The 16,489-nt window shown below is 50.4% G+C and overlaps 1 protein-coding gene across 3 annotated transcripts in view; it reads right to left on the reverse strand.

The window, feature by feature from the left end:
- Positions 1-16,489, reverse strand: part of SH3GL1 (SH3 domain containing GRB2 like 1, endophilin A2) — a 35,015-nt gene that overhangs the window by 16,311 nt on the left and 2,215 nt on the right. Inside the window, exon 2 of one of the 3 annotated variants that reach the window (XM_074337613.1) lies at positions 12,096-12,498. The exons of 1 other annotated variant lie outside the window; for it this stretch is intronic. In XM_074337613.1, coding sequence (XP_074193714.1) covers positions 12,096-12,143 — 48 coding nt within the window. In that variant the 5' untranslated portion in view covers positions 12,144-12,498. Of the gene's footprint in view, positions 1-1,099; positions 1,534-12,095; positions 12,499-16,489 lie in introns of all 3 variants that reach the window. One more of the 3 variants, XM_074337614.1, reaches the window with a different exon arrangement.

A 16,489-nucleotide genomic window follows, 5' to 3' on the forward strand; every position in this document is an offset into this window, starting at 1 on the left:
GAGTAGGCTGGTTTCCTATCAACAAGAACTTCCCTGAAAGCGACGGGGTCTGTGGTTTGGGGGGACAGGACACAGGAAAGGAAGGCAGAAAGGCAAACAGGCTTTGAAAGCCAAACAGAAATGGCCCCAAACACGCCAGCTAGAATGGAGAGGGATGCTGTTAGTCCCCCGCGGATCACTGGGGAGGGCAGAGTGTGCCCTGGAGCTCCTCCAGGAGACACCCCCAGGCAGAAGCTCTGAGTAAGCACTGAGGAATGTATCCTCACCTGGCTCCACTGTTCACCTGTCACACCAAGGTGGTGACAACAGGCTCAGCTGACAGGTGACTCCTGGCCATGGCGGCTCAGAGTCACCCACACCAGTTTTTTTCAGGTCACGATCCTGGGACAGCTCCTGGCACCAAGGGTTAGCGGACCCACAGACCCAGCCGTTGGTTAGTGATTGGACAGCGAACTGGGGCCACATGTTAGATGCAGGCATCCTGCCATCCTGCACAGCTGTACTGTCACCCTTTTTGTGCAGGGACCCCTGTCCTAAACTGCAATGTCGGTCTTGGAAACCTGGAGCTGGAAGGAATCTCAGAATTACTGTCCAGCCTCAGCACACAGAGCAGGAAACCAAGAGGGCTGAGAAGGCGGGAGCTGCCAGGGCCAGGCGGGTAGTTCTTGGCGGTCACCAGGGCAAACGGCTCCTGCCCCGGCTGCTAGCCACCTGACCTGCAGGGAACAGAGCGGTGGGCTTTTCCTTTCTCAGGATATGCATTCAGGCCTTGCTGACGCACGGTTTACTGCCATCACCACTCAGGCCCCAGTGATGGGTGAGCACTGGGATTTCGAGGTGCCCAGGACCCACCTCAGCCCACAGACAGAGAAGAGCAGGTCTCAGGGGCCCTTTCTCCTCCTGAGGCTCATCTTCATCCCAGCAATTCCACTGGGAGTTGGCAGCCTCGCCTCACCTTCCCACCCCACACACACCCCACCCCCAACCAGTAACTCCGTCATCAGCAATGCCAGCTACAGTGACCGAGTGAGAGCAGCACAGGCCTGCCGCCCAGGAGCTGTGGAGCCAGTCACTATTTGTTGAGATAATAAATACATACCTGTGTACAGACCCCACCCTCCACCAGCTCACTCTCAGGTGTGTCAGTAACAAGTCAAAACACAGGTGTGCCCAGTGTCCCGAGGAGATGCCAGGATGCATGCAGCAGACGGGGCCTGGATGGCAGAACGGACACTGGAGCTGGCTCTGTCCACCAGGCTGACTTTAAGCAAGAATGTGGACCTCTGAGCCTCAGTTTCCTCAACTGTAAAGTGGGGTGGTGCTGACGATGTGCTGTGGGACTTGGGTGTGAATATGATTTAAAAATCACAAACTGTCGGGGCCAGCCCGGTGGCTCAGACGGTTGGAGCTCCGTGCTCCTGACTCCGAAGGCTGCTGGTCCGATTCCTATATGGGCCAGTGGGCTCTCAGCCACAAGGTTGCCAGTTCGATTCCTCGACTCCCGCAAGGGATGGCGGGCAGTGCCCCCTGCAACTAAAATTGAACACAGCACCTTGAGCTGAGCTGCCATTGAGCTCCCAGATGGCTCAGTTGGTTGGAATGCGTCCTCTCAACCACAAGGTTGCTGGTTCGACTCCCGCAAGGGATGATGGGCTGTGCCCCCTGCAACTAAAATTGAACACAGCACCTTGAGCTGAGCTGCCATTGAGCTCCCAGATGGCTCAGTTGGTTGGAATGCGTCCTCTCAACCACAAGGTTGCTGGTTCGACTCCCGCAAGGGATGATGGGCTGTGCCCCCTGCAACTAGAAAACGGCAACTGGACCTGGAGCTGAGCTGCGCCCTCCACAACTAAGACTGGAAAGCACAACAACTTGAAGCTGAACAGCACCCTCCACAACTAAGATTGAAAAGACAACAACTTGACTTGGAAAAAAACAGTCCTGGAAGTACACACTGTTCCCCAAAGAAGTCCTGTTCCCCTTCCCCAATAAAATCTAAGAAAAAAAACAACACCACAAACTGTCCTACAAACACGAGCCTGCCATGGCCTGCATCATGCTGTCTGGAGGGAGGAATGAGGCGAGGAGGGCCATGCGCAGGTAGCTGGAGGGGGTCCGCGGAGTGGGCCACGCTCCGAAGCAGGGTCTGCTGAGTGGCCTGGATGATGGTGCAGTGAGAATGCTGGGTTTCTGGAGTGAAAGGTTTAGTGTGGACCCTTCTTTAAGAAAGAACAAGACGGGCTGGCCAGTGGCTCAGGTGGTTGGAGCGCCATGCTCCTAACGCTGAGGTCGTCAGTTCGATTCCCACATGGGCCAGTGAGCTGCACCCTCTACAGATAAGATTGTGAACAACAGCTCTCCCTGGAGCTGGGCTACTGTGTGCCGCCATGAGCAGCCAGTGGCCAGTGTGAGCTGCTATGTGCTGTCGTGAATGGCCAGCAGCCGGCAAGAGCTGCCGTGAGCCGACCAACAACTGACTGCCTCAGCTGGGGGGAGCGCAAGGCTCATAACACCAGCATGGGCCAGGGAGCTGTGTCCTACACAACTAGACTGAGAAACAACGGCTTGAACCGGAGTGGGGGGGGGGGCGGAAGAAAGGGGGAAAAAAGAAAGAAAAAAAGAGGGAACATGATATCCTGGGTGGCCCTCCTACAAGGGATTTGTACTTCTGCACACACATCACCCCTCACACCGAGACACATACAAACACTGTGCCAACAGCAGGCTGACTGCTCATGCTTCCGTTGTACCAAAGGCCCTAGAGATCCGTAACGGGGTCTAACCCGGACACCAGGAAACTCCTGGCACCAAGCAGAGTGGTACATCGGTTTTCTAATGTAATCCGTTCCGGAAGACCGTGCGAGTTCTGAAACGTTCAAAAACAGCCGACAGCCAGGCCTCAGGATCTTGCACTCAGCGGAAGCCGCAGGACATGTTCGACTTCCGAGGCGAGTTAGAAAAACGAAGCATTCACTTCCGGGCTTATGGCGTTTGTAAACCGAAATGTTCGTCAACGGAGACATTCAAAAACCGAAGCGCTACTGTGTATCTGTTGATGGGTGACCGCAATACACAATTGTGAAGCTTTATTTGGGGGGGAGGGAGGGAACAAAGCACCAGTAGATCAAACAACTTGGTTTGAAGGAAACTCCATGCTCCATCAAGAGCAGCAACTGGTGCACTAATGCCACCATGTGCGACCTGGGCAGCACGAGAGTCGCCTCCAGGCCACCCCACATCTTCCAAACAACACGGCCTGCTGGCCGTCCCTGAACACCCCAAGGGGCACGCTGCCCACGGTGCTGGCTAACATGATTCCTGCCCCTGGGATACCTGGCCCTCTCCCCTTCCAGATGGTGCACTTCACTCCAGGAAGCCACACTTACACTCTGGGCACCAGGGGCCCCCCACCATAAGTCAGAAGGTCTTGCTACATTTGCCACGATGGTGTGCAATGCCGACTCAAGGCACCCCTCAGCAGCCATGGCATTCATCATTTATTTATTTATTTTTGCAGGAGAAAAGCTGCCCCGCCCACCTCCCCAGGTCTTGTTTCTCTGTTGTCACAGTGTGGTGAGTGTCTGGTGTGCCCACTTCCTGAGCTAGGAACCGTAAAAATATTCAAATCTCTCTCCACCAGAGGATGATGGTTTAGCAGCCAGAGCCTCCTCCTGGCACCCAGCACCCGTGGCAGCTTCTGCTCCTCTGGAAGAACTGACCCCACAGACAGATGATGTCCGGGCTCCCCGATGAGGGATGAGAATACAACAGGGCAGCCCAGTGACGCGGAGGCCGCAGCATGGGGGCCTCATGCCAGTGCCTGCCTAGGAAACCCTTCGTCTTCCTTTCCTGTCTCATTCTGAGGCCCAAATTCAAGGCCAATGTCCCAGTCATCTCCCTTCAGGGCACTTGTCATAGGGCCCTGAGTCACCGTACTGGCCCTATTTCAATTACTTGGCCACCCTGCATGTTTGGGACACTTTCTTGCCCTGAGCTGAACATTCAGGGTCAAAGTCAAATGGCCAGATCCCCCCCTTTAGAGAAGGCTGGTCTTAATTTTTCAACAAATATTTACTGTTGATATGTGCCCTGTATAGTAGAGGAAAAACAGATTAATAAGATAAGCTCCCAAAGAAATGGTAACATAAGTGCCTCTGCTAAGGGACCTACAGGAAGAAGCCACTTCCTCCTGTGGGGAGGGAACCAGGAAGGGTTCACAAGGAGACGACCCTGGACTCGGCTTTGAAGGATAAGTTGAAACTGGACACAAGAAGGAGAAAGGGACATGATATGAGAAAAGGCAGAGACAGGGGACATGGGGGTTGTACCAAAACAGAGGACAGAGGAGCTAAGGGCTTGGAAACAAACGCCAAACATAATTCTGAAGTGTCCCGTTTGAAGATGTGGGGAGTCACTGGCAAAGGGTGTCTGGAGGGAGCCTCCGGGCTCTGTGATGGGGAGAAATGTGCCATCAGACTCGAGAACTGCCGACCTCTTTTTACAGACTTGGTGGGAATCAACAAAGGTCAAGATACTGCCGTGCTGTTTCCCAGGTGGTACCCCAAGGTTTAGACGGGCAATAACAACAGGGGTGGAGGATTTCCTGTTAGTCCACCAGCTTTTAAGTCACCGAGGTGAGGCAGGATTCCAGGAACCAGGAAAAGACTTCGGTGGAGTTTCAGATTTGCTCAACAGAGAGCTCTGTGACTGCATAAGGCTGGGGGGAGACCCACCCCACCCCCGCCTAGCACAGTACTCGTAAGTCAACTTTGCAAAGGGAACTGGTCTATTTTCTTGCTGACTTCAGCCATTAAGTTGCAGGCGAGAGCTAATGAAGGAATGAAGACACACACACACACACACACACACACACACACACACACTTTTAAAGGTTGAGCTGAAAACCTTTATCTGGACAAGGCTTTAAAACAGTGTGGACCTATACAAGTTCCCTATGGCTGCTGTAACAAATTATGATAAACTCAGTGATTAAAACACAAGTTTCCTAGAAGATACAAAAAAATGGAAGGATATACTGTGCTCATGAGTTGGAAGGATTAATAATGAAAATGTCCTTACTACCTAAAGCAATCTATAGATTCAGGGCAATTCCTATTAAACTACCAATGTCATTCTTCTCAAAATTAGAACTAATTCTAAAACGTATATGGAGCCACAAAAGACCCCAAATAAAGAAATTTTGAGAAAAAACAAAGTAGGAGGTATTACACTTCCTGATATCAAACTATACCACAAAGCTACAATAACCAAAGCAGTATGGTACTGGAATAAAGGCAGATATATAATGAATGTAATAGCATAAATCCTCACTTATATGGTCAACTAATCTGTGACACAGGAGGCAAGGATGTACAATGGGTACAGACAGTTTCTTCAATAAGTGGTGTTGGGAAAACTGGACAGATACATGCAAAAAAAAAAAAAAAGAAATTGGACCACTTTCTTATACCATATATAAAAATAAACTCAAAATGGATGAAAGACTTAAACGTTAGATCTGAAACTAAAATTCCTAGAAGAAAACACAGGCAGTAAACTCTCTGACATTGCTCTTAGCCGTATCTTTTTAGATATGTCTCCTAGGGCAAGGGAAACAAAAGAAAAAGTAAACAAATGAGACTGCATCAAACTAAAAAGCTTTTGCACAATGAAGGAAACCATCAATCAGAGGAAATTATAAACTACCGAATGGGAGGAGATATCTGCAAATGAAACATCTGATAAGGGGTTGATAACCAAAAAAATACAAGGAACTGATATAATTAACCAAAAAACCCCCAAACAATGGGCAGAGGACCTGAACAGACATTTCTCCAAAGAGGACATACAGATGACCCACAGACATATGAAAAGATGCTCACCATCACCAATCATCAGGGAAATGCAAATTAAAACCACAATGAGATCTCACCTCACACCTGTCAGAATGGCTATCATCAATAAATTAACAAACAAGTGCTTTCGAGGATGTGAACGAAAAGGAACCCTCATACACTGTTGGTAGGATTATAAATTAGTGCAGCCACTATGGAAAACAGTATGGAGGTTCCTTGAAAAATTCAAAAAAGAACTGCCATACGATCCAGCAATTCCTCTTTTGGGTATTTACCCGAAGGAAAAAGAAAACACGAATTCAGAAAGATATATGCACCCATATGTTCATTACACCATTACTAGTAAGAGCCAAGATATGGAAGCAACTGAGATGTCCATCCATAGATAAATGAATAAAGAAGATGTGGTACATATAGACAATTGAATATCATTTAGCAATAAAAAATGGAAGGAAATCTTGCCATTTGTGACAACATGGATGGACCTAGAGGATATTATGCTAAGTGAAGTTAGAGAAAAACAAATACCATATGATTTCACTTATTTCTGGAATCTAATATGAAACAAAACAAATGAATAAACAAAACAGAAACACCCACAGATACGGAGAACAAGCTGATGGTTGCCAAAGAAAAGGGGGGCAGGGGAGAAGAATAATTTTAAAAAACACAATACATCAAACAAAGTGACATTAAAACCATACAAAAAATCTTGACGTGGTCAGATGCCCAACTGGATCTCACCAGCTAAGACCAAGGTGATGGCAGGGTTGCATTCATTTCTGGGGATCCTAGGGGGATCCACGCCTTTTCTGGCTTCTAGGGGCTGCCCGCATTCCTTGGCTGGTGGCCCTTTCCTCCATCTTCAAAGCCAGCAAAGGCAGCTCTCGTGCTGCCTCCCTTCTGGTTCTCTCTTCCGTAGTCAGTCACATCTCCCTCTGACCACAGCAGGAAAAGGTTTGCATTTCTTTCTTTTTTAAACTTTTTAAAATTTTACTTTAAGTGTGTTTTTCCAGGACCAATCCGTTCCAAGTCAAGTAGTTGTTTCAATCTAGTTGTGGAGGGCGCAGCTCACAGTGGCCCATGTGGGGGTCGAACCAGCAACCTTGTTGTTAAAAGCACCGCGCTCTAACCAACTGAGCTAACTGGCAGCCCCCAAGATTTGCATTTTTAACCCTTATGATTAGAGCCAGGGCACTCCATCTCCAGGTCCATACCCTTCACCCCATCAGCAAAGTCCCTAGTGCCCAGTAAGGTAACATATCCATGGGCTCCAAGGATTAAGAGAGGGGCATCCTTGGGGGATGGAGGGGGAGTTATTCTACCTGCCACAGGAACTACAGTCCATTTTTGTTATTCATAATGTTCTGTTTAATAGTCACCACAAATACTGAATTAGCAAATACTGACCCACAACTCATGGAGAAAATACAGGGGTAGGTTTCTGGGATGTGTGTGTTTCTATTTCAAGACACCTTATTTAATATACTACACTGTTGCTTCATTAACATTGAACCCAGCCAATAGCACTGTAAATATCTGAATAGAGCTTCTCTAATACATGTACGTTCTCTGTAAGGAACATCACAGCTTTCTTGCATTTAGGAACCTTACACAGCACTTCAGCTCTACACTGGGGCCAAATGAAACAGAGAAAACACCCACAAAAATACAAAAAGAACCAAACAAACCACTAAATAAACAATGAAAAGGACACCGGTTTACAGTACAAGAGCTGAAACAAGAAGGCAGAGCGTGTCAGGAGACTCAGTGTCTTCTGCTCCGCACATGTCTGCAAAAGTGCCACAAGTATTGGTTTGGGGGTTACAAATACATTTTAGCCAGGAGGTGAAACTGCAAATACAGAATCTACAACCGAGGATCAACTATAGTTCCCAGCCTGAGTAGCAGATGCCAGGTGCTGTCTGCGAGCTCAGTCTCACTGTGGAGACCAAAACAGAAAACATGAGTTCTTGAGGAACCGCCATGCTGGCGAAGAAATTAATTCTGTGAGGACTCGGGACATGGGGCAGAAACATGGGGCAGCAGCTGTGGGCCTCCCTGGGTTGATCCACGGTCCATGCTCCCTCTGAACTAACACTGAGCCTCCGCCCCTCACACTGCTGCCTGGCCAACGCCCCTGGGCACGTGCAGCCTAGTGGAACACAGTTGAAATATCATCCTTTACAAAGGCTCAAACACATGACCCCCGCCAGCTTTGAGTCTAAGATTTTAGATCATGCAAATTGAATAGGTTGGTTTTTTCCAGGCTGGCACTGCTGAAAAGCTATATGGTTACATTAAACAAGGTGTGACTCTACAGAAACTCTCAGACACAGCCCAAGGGGACAACTAAAAGACCGCTCAGTGCCACAAAGAAAGAACAAAAACTTGGAAACATCCTAAACACCCACTGGCAGGGTGACAGACAAAAGTATTTTGGAATCGCCACACCGAGAGAGCTATACACCTGTGGAAATAAACTCGAGTCACAGCCATCAGTGTAAAGGAAACACACAAATAGTGTTGGGCCAAGAAAGCAGGACACACACAAACCTACCACGTGATACCATTTCTATGAGGTGTAAACTTGCAAAACAACACTGAGCTTTTAGTGATAAATCCACAGGAAGTGCAGGTATAAGGGAAGAGGCTTCGACTGGAACTATAGTGCTGTTGATTTCATCTCTGGTGAGCACCTGACTATGGCCTGGTCACTCTTTTATCTTTCTCTGTCTGAGACACTTTATAATGCAAATTTAAGGTGCCTGGAAAGGGAAGTTCCCCTTTACGACCTACTGGTGCTGACCAGCTCGCAGACTGGTGAATGGAAACTCCTGGGAGGAGTCCCCTCTCCTTCAGGCTCTCCTGTGAGCCAGCAGACTCCTGGGTTCAGACCGAGTGAAAGGCCCTAATCCCTACTCCCCTGAACGAGCAGACTCTCCAGGCCCCACACATGCGCCTGGCCCTGCACTTCCCACACTTCCCACGTCAGACTCCCAGGCCCGCCAGTTCAGAGATGGGGGAGGGAATCCACTAAACAGAAGAGCACGCCCAGTGCTGACCATGAGGGGCCCGGGGTGGCCCTGGGACAAAGTAGGAAGCCTGCTGTGAGATCTGGGGCTTGGAGAGAACCCTCAGCTGCCCTTGAGTCCCCTTGGGAGAAGGGAATTGATGAGGAACCTCCCAGAGAGAAACACATGAGACTTTTCCACTGTGAAGTAAATGTGTCAGAGCAGGGGAGAAAGACGATCTCTGTTTCGATGTCCCGGACCTCAAAGCCAACCTCTGTGAGGGTGTCACACACGTGTAGGGGCTCTGACCCAGATACCCACTCTGCAATCAAAGAGGGGCACGCTCTACTTCTGCGGAGATAGAGAACAATGCTAGGCCAGGCAGGTCAGGTAAGGGATGGAGAATCCCGTCCCCGTTCCCTCAGCTGCCCTCTTCTGAAACACAAAGGCTGCCCAAAGGCCAAGCTGCCCGCCTGCCCGCCTTCACACAATCACTTTACAGTTCCACTTTACAGAAGGTAGCACGCTGGACTGAGGGGTACTGGTGGCAGATATTTGACTAATTGGCCAAGGTGGTGTCTGAGGACTAAGAAAAACGACTGAGCTGTACCACTTACAGTCATGCCTCTCCCCAGACACTCGGGTGTGCGGACAGAGTCCCGAAGCCGTTTCCAGGCTCGCGGCCTCACATGGAAAGGTGCTGGCCCAGGTAGTAGATGGCCATCAGCTGTAACCAGTTAGCCTTTAGCCACTGATGTAACTGCTGTGGCTACACTGGGGGGTTGGCTGGTTGGCAGACTGCGGATCGTGTTGATCCTATTTCGTGCGTCTCGCCCGCCGCCAGTGAGACTGGGGTGCAGGAAGACCCCCTGTTGGGGTACTGGCGGATGTTTGCTTTTGTGTCAAAACCAGCCGCCAGCGAGAATATAGTGGTATGACTCCGCTATCTATGGCTCCGTGGGTGTTCCTTTTTGGCCACACCATGTCCTGCGTTCTTGTGTGGGGAGCAGGAGCTGAGACCCTGCATGACCTTTGAGGTCTGGGGCATGGCGCAGCGAGCAGGGTATGGTGGTTACTCCTTTTTGGCCTCCACGTCTCCTGCATTCACCTGCCGGGAGTGGGAGCCGAGTCCCTGCATTATATCAGAAGTCCATCCGCACCCCACATCTCTCTCTTCTAAGCCTTAGCTCAAGTCTGCAGGATTTCCTGATTCTACCTGAAGACTATAAGGGGCATGGTGCCAAGAGAAGGTAACGTTTACAGGGGATCGATCATGTTCTCTAAAGCATGGGAGGTAACACAGAGACAAGGAGAAAATTACTCCTGCAGCGATGCTCTTTCAAACTCCTTATTCTGGCGAGGCGACACGGTGAGGTGGGCACTGTCCTGGTTTCAACAACTCTTTAATTAACGAGGAAACAGACCCCAGGTTCAGAGGCTAGCTACCCAGGAAGAACTGATTATACCACTTTGTTTTGGGTGTATTTGGTGATCCAGTTACTATAATTTTATAGCAAGGAATAATATCAAGCTCCCATTAAAATAAATTTTAAAAAAGTGAGTCGATTTAAAATGGGAAAGATGCGGAGAAGGTGAGTGAGTCGGGGTTCTCGCATGGAGTCAGGGTGAGGACAGGGAAGGGTGGGGGTGGGTGGGTAGGGAGGCTGGCTTCCGGTGCACTGGGTAAGGAGCCTGCTGCATTCTGGGTACTGGCCGGATGGACAGGGACCACATCGAGGGGGCAGCTGGGCGTGACTGGGGATGTAGAGCTGGAGGACAGGCGCATGAGCAGTGGTGGGTGTCGGGAAGGTGAAAAGAGAGGAAGAAGGAAGAAGCAGGCCCAGGCGTGGAATGGAAAGGCCACAGAGAGAGCCAACTGGGACAAGCGAGGAAGGGGGGAGGGAGGGGACAAAGAGCTGGCAGGCTGACTGAGAAAATGAAAGAAGGGCAGGCAGGTATGGAAGCCAGGGCTGGCAAACAGGACCAAGGCTAATGCTGGGCAGGTCTGAGAAGCCCAGCGGGCCTGGGGCGCAGGCTTCTGGTGGTCTAGCCTTGAGGAGGTAGAGCCCAGCAGACTCCATTTCTGAGCAGGCTGGGCACCTCCAGGGAAGTTTCGTCTGGCCTCGGGCTCCGGGTAACAGACTGACTGCCCGAGACCCAGCCAGGGCAGCCCCGTCAGCCACAGCTCCTGGAGGCAGATCTTAAGCTAAAGGGACAACCTCTGAACTTTGATTCCTTATTTTTTAAACCAGTCAGACCTGTTCCTGAGCCCTCTAACGCCTCACCAGCCACCACACTTTCCGGGGGCTCTGCCAGGGCCTGAGCAGGAGCTAGGTGGGAGCTGGTGCTGACCCACCCCCAAGGACACTGTCGGAGGCCCCCATTTCTGATAACATGGTCAGCAAGCCATGACCCAGGGGGCCCAGGCCTGTAACCAACCACCAGGCAGCCCCGCTCTGACAAGATGAAAAGCACATTTGATGTGAGGATGTGCATGGCATGTGGCACGTGGGTCAGATGCCTGGAGGGTGGGGGGGTGTTTCCAGCGGGTGGTCAGGGAGATGGCAAGGATACGGGAAGATATACACAGGGTTTTAAAGGGCAAACAGGAAGTGGACAGAGAGACCCAGGGTGGGCTGGGGAAGGTGAGAGGAGCGCTGCATTCCAATGGAGAAGGCAGGAAGCTACAGGCAGCTGGGCGGCCCGCAGACTGGTCAGACCAGAGTGTGCCGCCCTAGAAGGCGATAGGTGGGAAATGAAGCTGGGACTAGGGTGTGGGCTCCAGAAGGTCCTGAATGCCAGGCTGGCACTCCAACTGCACCCAGGTCGGCCCGAAACGTCCTTCGTACGCTGCACCCCAGCCTCTGCTTTCCCGAGGCGTGCTGATGCAACTACTCCCACTTATGCATTCTCACAGCCCAGGCGGCAGCGGCGGCTCGCTCGTATGTGGAGCAAATGTCCCTCCAGTATTTCCTGCGCGTGTGGACAGGCCAGGGCCGGGCTCCACACCAGGCACACAGCAGTGGGCGGAAAATATGGTTCCTGCCTACAAAGAGCTTATGATAAAGCGAAAGGACAGAATAATCACCCAAGTCAACCTCAGTCCTTGACTGAGGTGCTATGCAGGAGTCCGTGAAACTGGGTGACAGGGCATCTGGGGATCAGAGCTCTGGGAAGACACCATGCAAAGAGGCAGGAGGGACACATGGAGGATGAACTCACTGACCTTCACAAGGCCACGGGCAGGAAGAGCTGCCCGGTATGGGGAGGGCATCTCACACCCTTTGCTATAACAGCATCTCCTGCAACAGCAAGCCCTGCTAAGACCACGGCCGCTGAGTGGGACTGGCTGTCTCACACACGGAGCATGATGCCCACTGGAGGATTTAAGGCCCAGGTGTGGAAATCTGAGCAGCCAGCCCTTTCCAAAGCAGGCAGGAGACAGATGCTGAGTCAGGGCCTCCGGAGGAAATCGCACTATTCGGAGGAAATCGCAGGCTATTTTCCTGCTGTGGCTGGGAGTGTCCGCGTGACCCCACTCTCTCAGGGCCCAGTCAGCAGGCTTTTCTAGGAGCTGAGCGGAAAGGAAGATGAAGCTGTCTTCTGGGAGGTGGCTGCCAAATCTAGCCCTGTGAAAGGCGAGGGGGCGGGGAGAAAAAGAGGGAGGGAAGGGAGAGGGGAGGAGGGAAGGGAGAGAAAAGAGAGAAGCCAGCTGCTGCCACATTCTGCCACATTCTTCCATCCAGCTTTCCAGGGAAAGCTTTGAAAAAGAACCCACACTCACACAGACTGCCCTAACACTTCACCAGGCACATTAAAAAGCCATTAGGGCTTGAGCACAGGGGGTAGAGACACCTAAATGGGCCTGTGAATTGAGTTTCAGCATCAAACCCTCCCTCTAAAGCTTAGAAACCTCACCCTGCCTTGGAACTCAGAAACAGAAACAATTTGACTTGCCTCGGGCTACTCCCCCGGCCGCCTAGGCGCCACAGTGCCAAAACCTGCAGTTGCCTCCGAAATCCTATGGAGGAAGTTGGCTGCAAGCCCCAAATTAAACTAAGTTTTTCCAGATTGGATCAGTTCCAAAATATTGCCAACACGGAAGAGGAGGAGAAAGGCTGAGATAGGGGCCAGGGCTGAGCTAACTGGCCTATGCCCCTGGACCAAAGGCTCAGGACACACAGGCCAGAGACAAATGGCAGGCCTGGTCACAACCCGCAAGCTCTTCTGCTGAGGCAAAATGCGAATAGACATGCCTGTGGATAGCTTAAGTGCAAAGGGGTGAGCTCAGGCTCCAAATGCACTACAGTGTGCCACGCACTCTGGTTCCACGCAGAGAAGGATGGGGGGTAGGTAGATGGGTGAACAGCATGATTTTCTCAGCTCATTGCCCAGTCTTTGATAGTTCTGGGGTCTCAAAAATGTGACAGCTCCCGATTTCCGAAACTAAACAGGGAGACTGTGAAACCCCTAACCTCACAGACTGTTAAGTGGCACATGGAGTATAATTAAGTGTCCCATGGCTTTGCCTTAAAACACATCTAGATAAGCAAGGTGATTAGAGTCCACAGTGTTTGAACTGGTCTCTAATACACACAGGATTGAGTCAGAGGTGAACTTGTGGCCACGGTGGCAGAATCGGAATGTGATGACCCCTTGGTTCTGGTCTGTTAATAACAAGAATACACAGGCTGCTTCGTGGTGCCAGTGCCTCCATGATTTTGAAGAGTGGGGCCTGTGAAGGAGCTCTGATTTTACAGACGGGCCTGGCAAGTTGGGGAGGGGGTTTAAGGAGGCGCTGGTTCCTTTAGGGAAGGACAATCACAAACCTCTTCTGTAGCTCCAGAGTCCAGCTTGAAACAAGGGCGGGTTACTCCACCCTGCCAGCCAGCTGGAGACAGAAGGCTGAGTGGGGGGAAGTGGTCCCGCCAATCCACTGACAGAGCAGGATGCGAACATTCCACTCAGGGTCCCATAGGGACAAGGTTAGTTCAAGGGTCTTCTTACAGAGCAAGTCAGCAGGGTGGCTTCCTGTAAGGATGGACTTAACCCCGTTCCCATCACACGTGGACATCAGGACAGCCGTGACGGCCAAAGCCCTTCCCACACCTGCTGTCCCAGGGAAGATGGTCTTCCTAGGTGAGCCTGCAGCTGCTGAGCTCAAGGGCCCAGGGCGGGACCCTGCTCTCCAGACATCGCCTGTCACCTGTCTTTCCCAGTGCACGGGTTCCATACTTTTATTCACGCTCAGGTGAAGGGGTTACAAATTCTAGATTTTTGTATCTTAAGATCATTCCATGTTTATTACTTAACAGGCCAAGCACTTTGCTAGGAAATCAAAAGCATGATTCCACAAACTGAGGTTTAAAAAACAGGTCAGTGCAGGCGGTATCTGCAGATGTTCCAAACACTAGCCACGTCCTCCAGAAAAATTCTAACAGGTTGGGGTCCTGGGTCCCTCAGCCCTCCTCCTACCCCACACCTCTCAAAGGAAGTTCGACCTTTCTTCCTAAGCCCAAACCCAGGGTCTATCGAGCACCCAACAAACTTCAAGGCTATGGGATATAGCGGTCATGAATTCTCCTCCTAGCTCAGACGGAACCAATCTTTCAGTTCAAACTCTCTCCCTCCTTTCAGGCCAAAAAAAAAAAAAAAGGTCAGGCCAGCATTCCAGCCAGCTGCCAGCTCTATCCCTAGTTACACTCTCAAATCTCCACACCGCCCAGCCACAAGAATTATCAGGAAACCAGTTAGCAGCTTAGGCCTGGAAATCAACGTCACCCAAACACACACAACAATGACAAGTGAACTTTTGAGTGTGGATCTCACTAGTAGGGTTCCTTTACCCTTCTTAGCTCCCCAGAAATAATCATATAAAAGCATCTTCCCCAATTCTAGCCATGCATAAGTATCAGATGGCTATTGAAGGAGTGGGCGTTACACAGGAAGCCAGAGGGGCCCCAAACAGCCCAAGACAGATGCCTATTTCTTTTACTGCTTTCCTCTATAAATTCAACTTTCCTCAGCCCAGGCCCTCAACCCAGCCAGTGGCCAATTCATAAGAAGTAAAAACTCACAAACCTCCCACTCAAAGCCCAAACTGATTTTATATACAAGACCTGAAAGAAAGTTTTCATCTGAGATCAAATGGTATGGAATTTGCCAGCATACTGCCAGATACAGGCAGACCTCGGAAATACTGCAGGTTTGGTTCCAGACCACTGCAATAAAGCCAGTACCATAATAAATCAAGTTGTAGTCTTTTTGCTGGTGTGTGTGTGGTGGGGGAGCGTGCCCTCAATAGTAATTAGTTTGTTACCAGCATCATCAATGAGAATAGAAACTTTTAATTAACATCATAGCCTCACCTGTTACAAACCAAGTTTCTGTTCCCAGCTCTCTCCCACATCCACCTGGCTTCTATTTCTTAATTTAGAAACGACACTGTTACAAGCCTTTGAAATCAAGAACCTGTTTCAAAGCAGGATTTCTCAACCTCCGCGCTACTGACATTCGGGGCCAGATAATTTTCTTGTTCTGGGAGGGCCGTCCTGCGCATTGTAGGCTGTTTAGCAACCCTCCCTGGCCTCCACACACTCAAAGCCGGGAGCACCTTCTCCCCAAGTCGTGACAACCCAAAACCGTCTCAGGTATTGCGAAATGTCCCCAGGAAGGTGCACAGGGGGAGAGCAGAGAGAGCAGAGGTAGTCAGCCCTGGTTGAGATGCACGGGTGCAAACTTACACCTTCTCAAAAATACCAGATGCCAAAGACACTCTGGGGTTCTCAGGATTTGGGAACTGGATGCTGAGTTTTCTGTACATGTCCATCTGTGTATATGTGGTTATCTGTGTTTTAACAACTGGGAAGAGCTGGCAGCTGCCACAAGAATGGCTCAGGTGGGATTTTTGTTGTTGTCTTTGTATAATTGTCCTCACTTTTCTCACACCTTAAAGCAGGATTTCTCAACCTCAGCACTGTTGACATCTGGGGCCGGGGAATTCTTGGTTGTGGGGGCGCCCAGTGCATTGTAGGGTGTGAACAGCATCCCTGGCCGCCACTCACTAGATACCAGTAGTAACCCAAGGTGTGACAACCAAAAGTGTCTCCCTATATTGCCCATGTCCCCTGGAGGGCGGAAGTGGCTCTGGTTGAAAAGCACTGTTCTAGAGGAAGATAAATGTCCCCAAATCTGTTTGTCTAAAAAGGGGAATACATTTACCCTTAGGCCAGATAAGTGAGGCCAGTTGAGACGGACTGGTTTAAAGCATTTACTGCCTGTTCACACTAAGAATTCAATAAATATTATTACTACATTAACAAGAGACGTTACTCTTCAACGGACAACCCTATTCTGAGGGCATAGAAGAGGATGAAACTTTTAATTAACATCATAGCCTCAGATTCCTAAGATCAAGAGAAAGAAACACACAATTAGATGAACACGGCCAGATCAACAATGGAGATGCTAGAGGACCGTGGAAACTATTGCAGAAGAGAATGGAACACAGCCAGGGTGATTTCCTGAGAGCACAATGCAGCCTGGAATTGATCAGGCGGCCAAGACGACCACTCAGGTTAGGACATGGCCATCGCAGCAGTTCTTTGAGCCTGGGCCTCA

The sequence above is a fragment of the Rhinolophus sinicus genome, linkage group LG07, assembly GCF_036562045.2.
Source record: "Rhinolophus sinicus isolate RSC01 linkage group LG07, ASM3656204v1, whole genome shotgun sequence".
Lineage (NCBI taxonomy): Eukaryota > Metazoa > Chordata > Mammalia > Chiroptera > Rhinolophidae > Rhinolophus > Rhinolophus sinicus.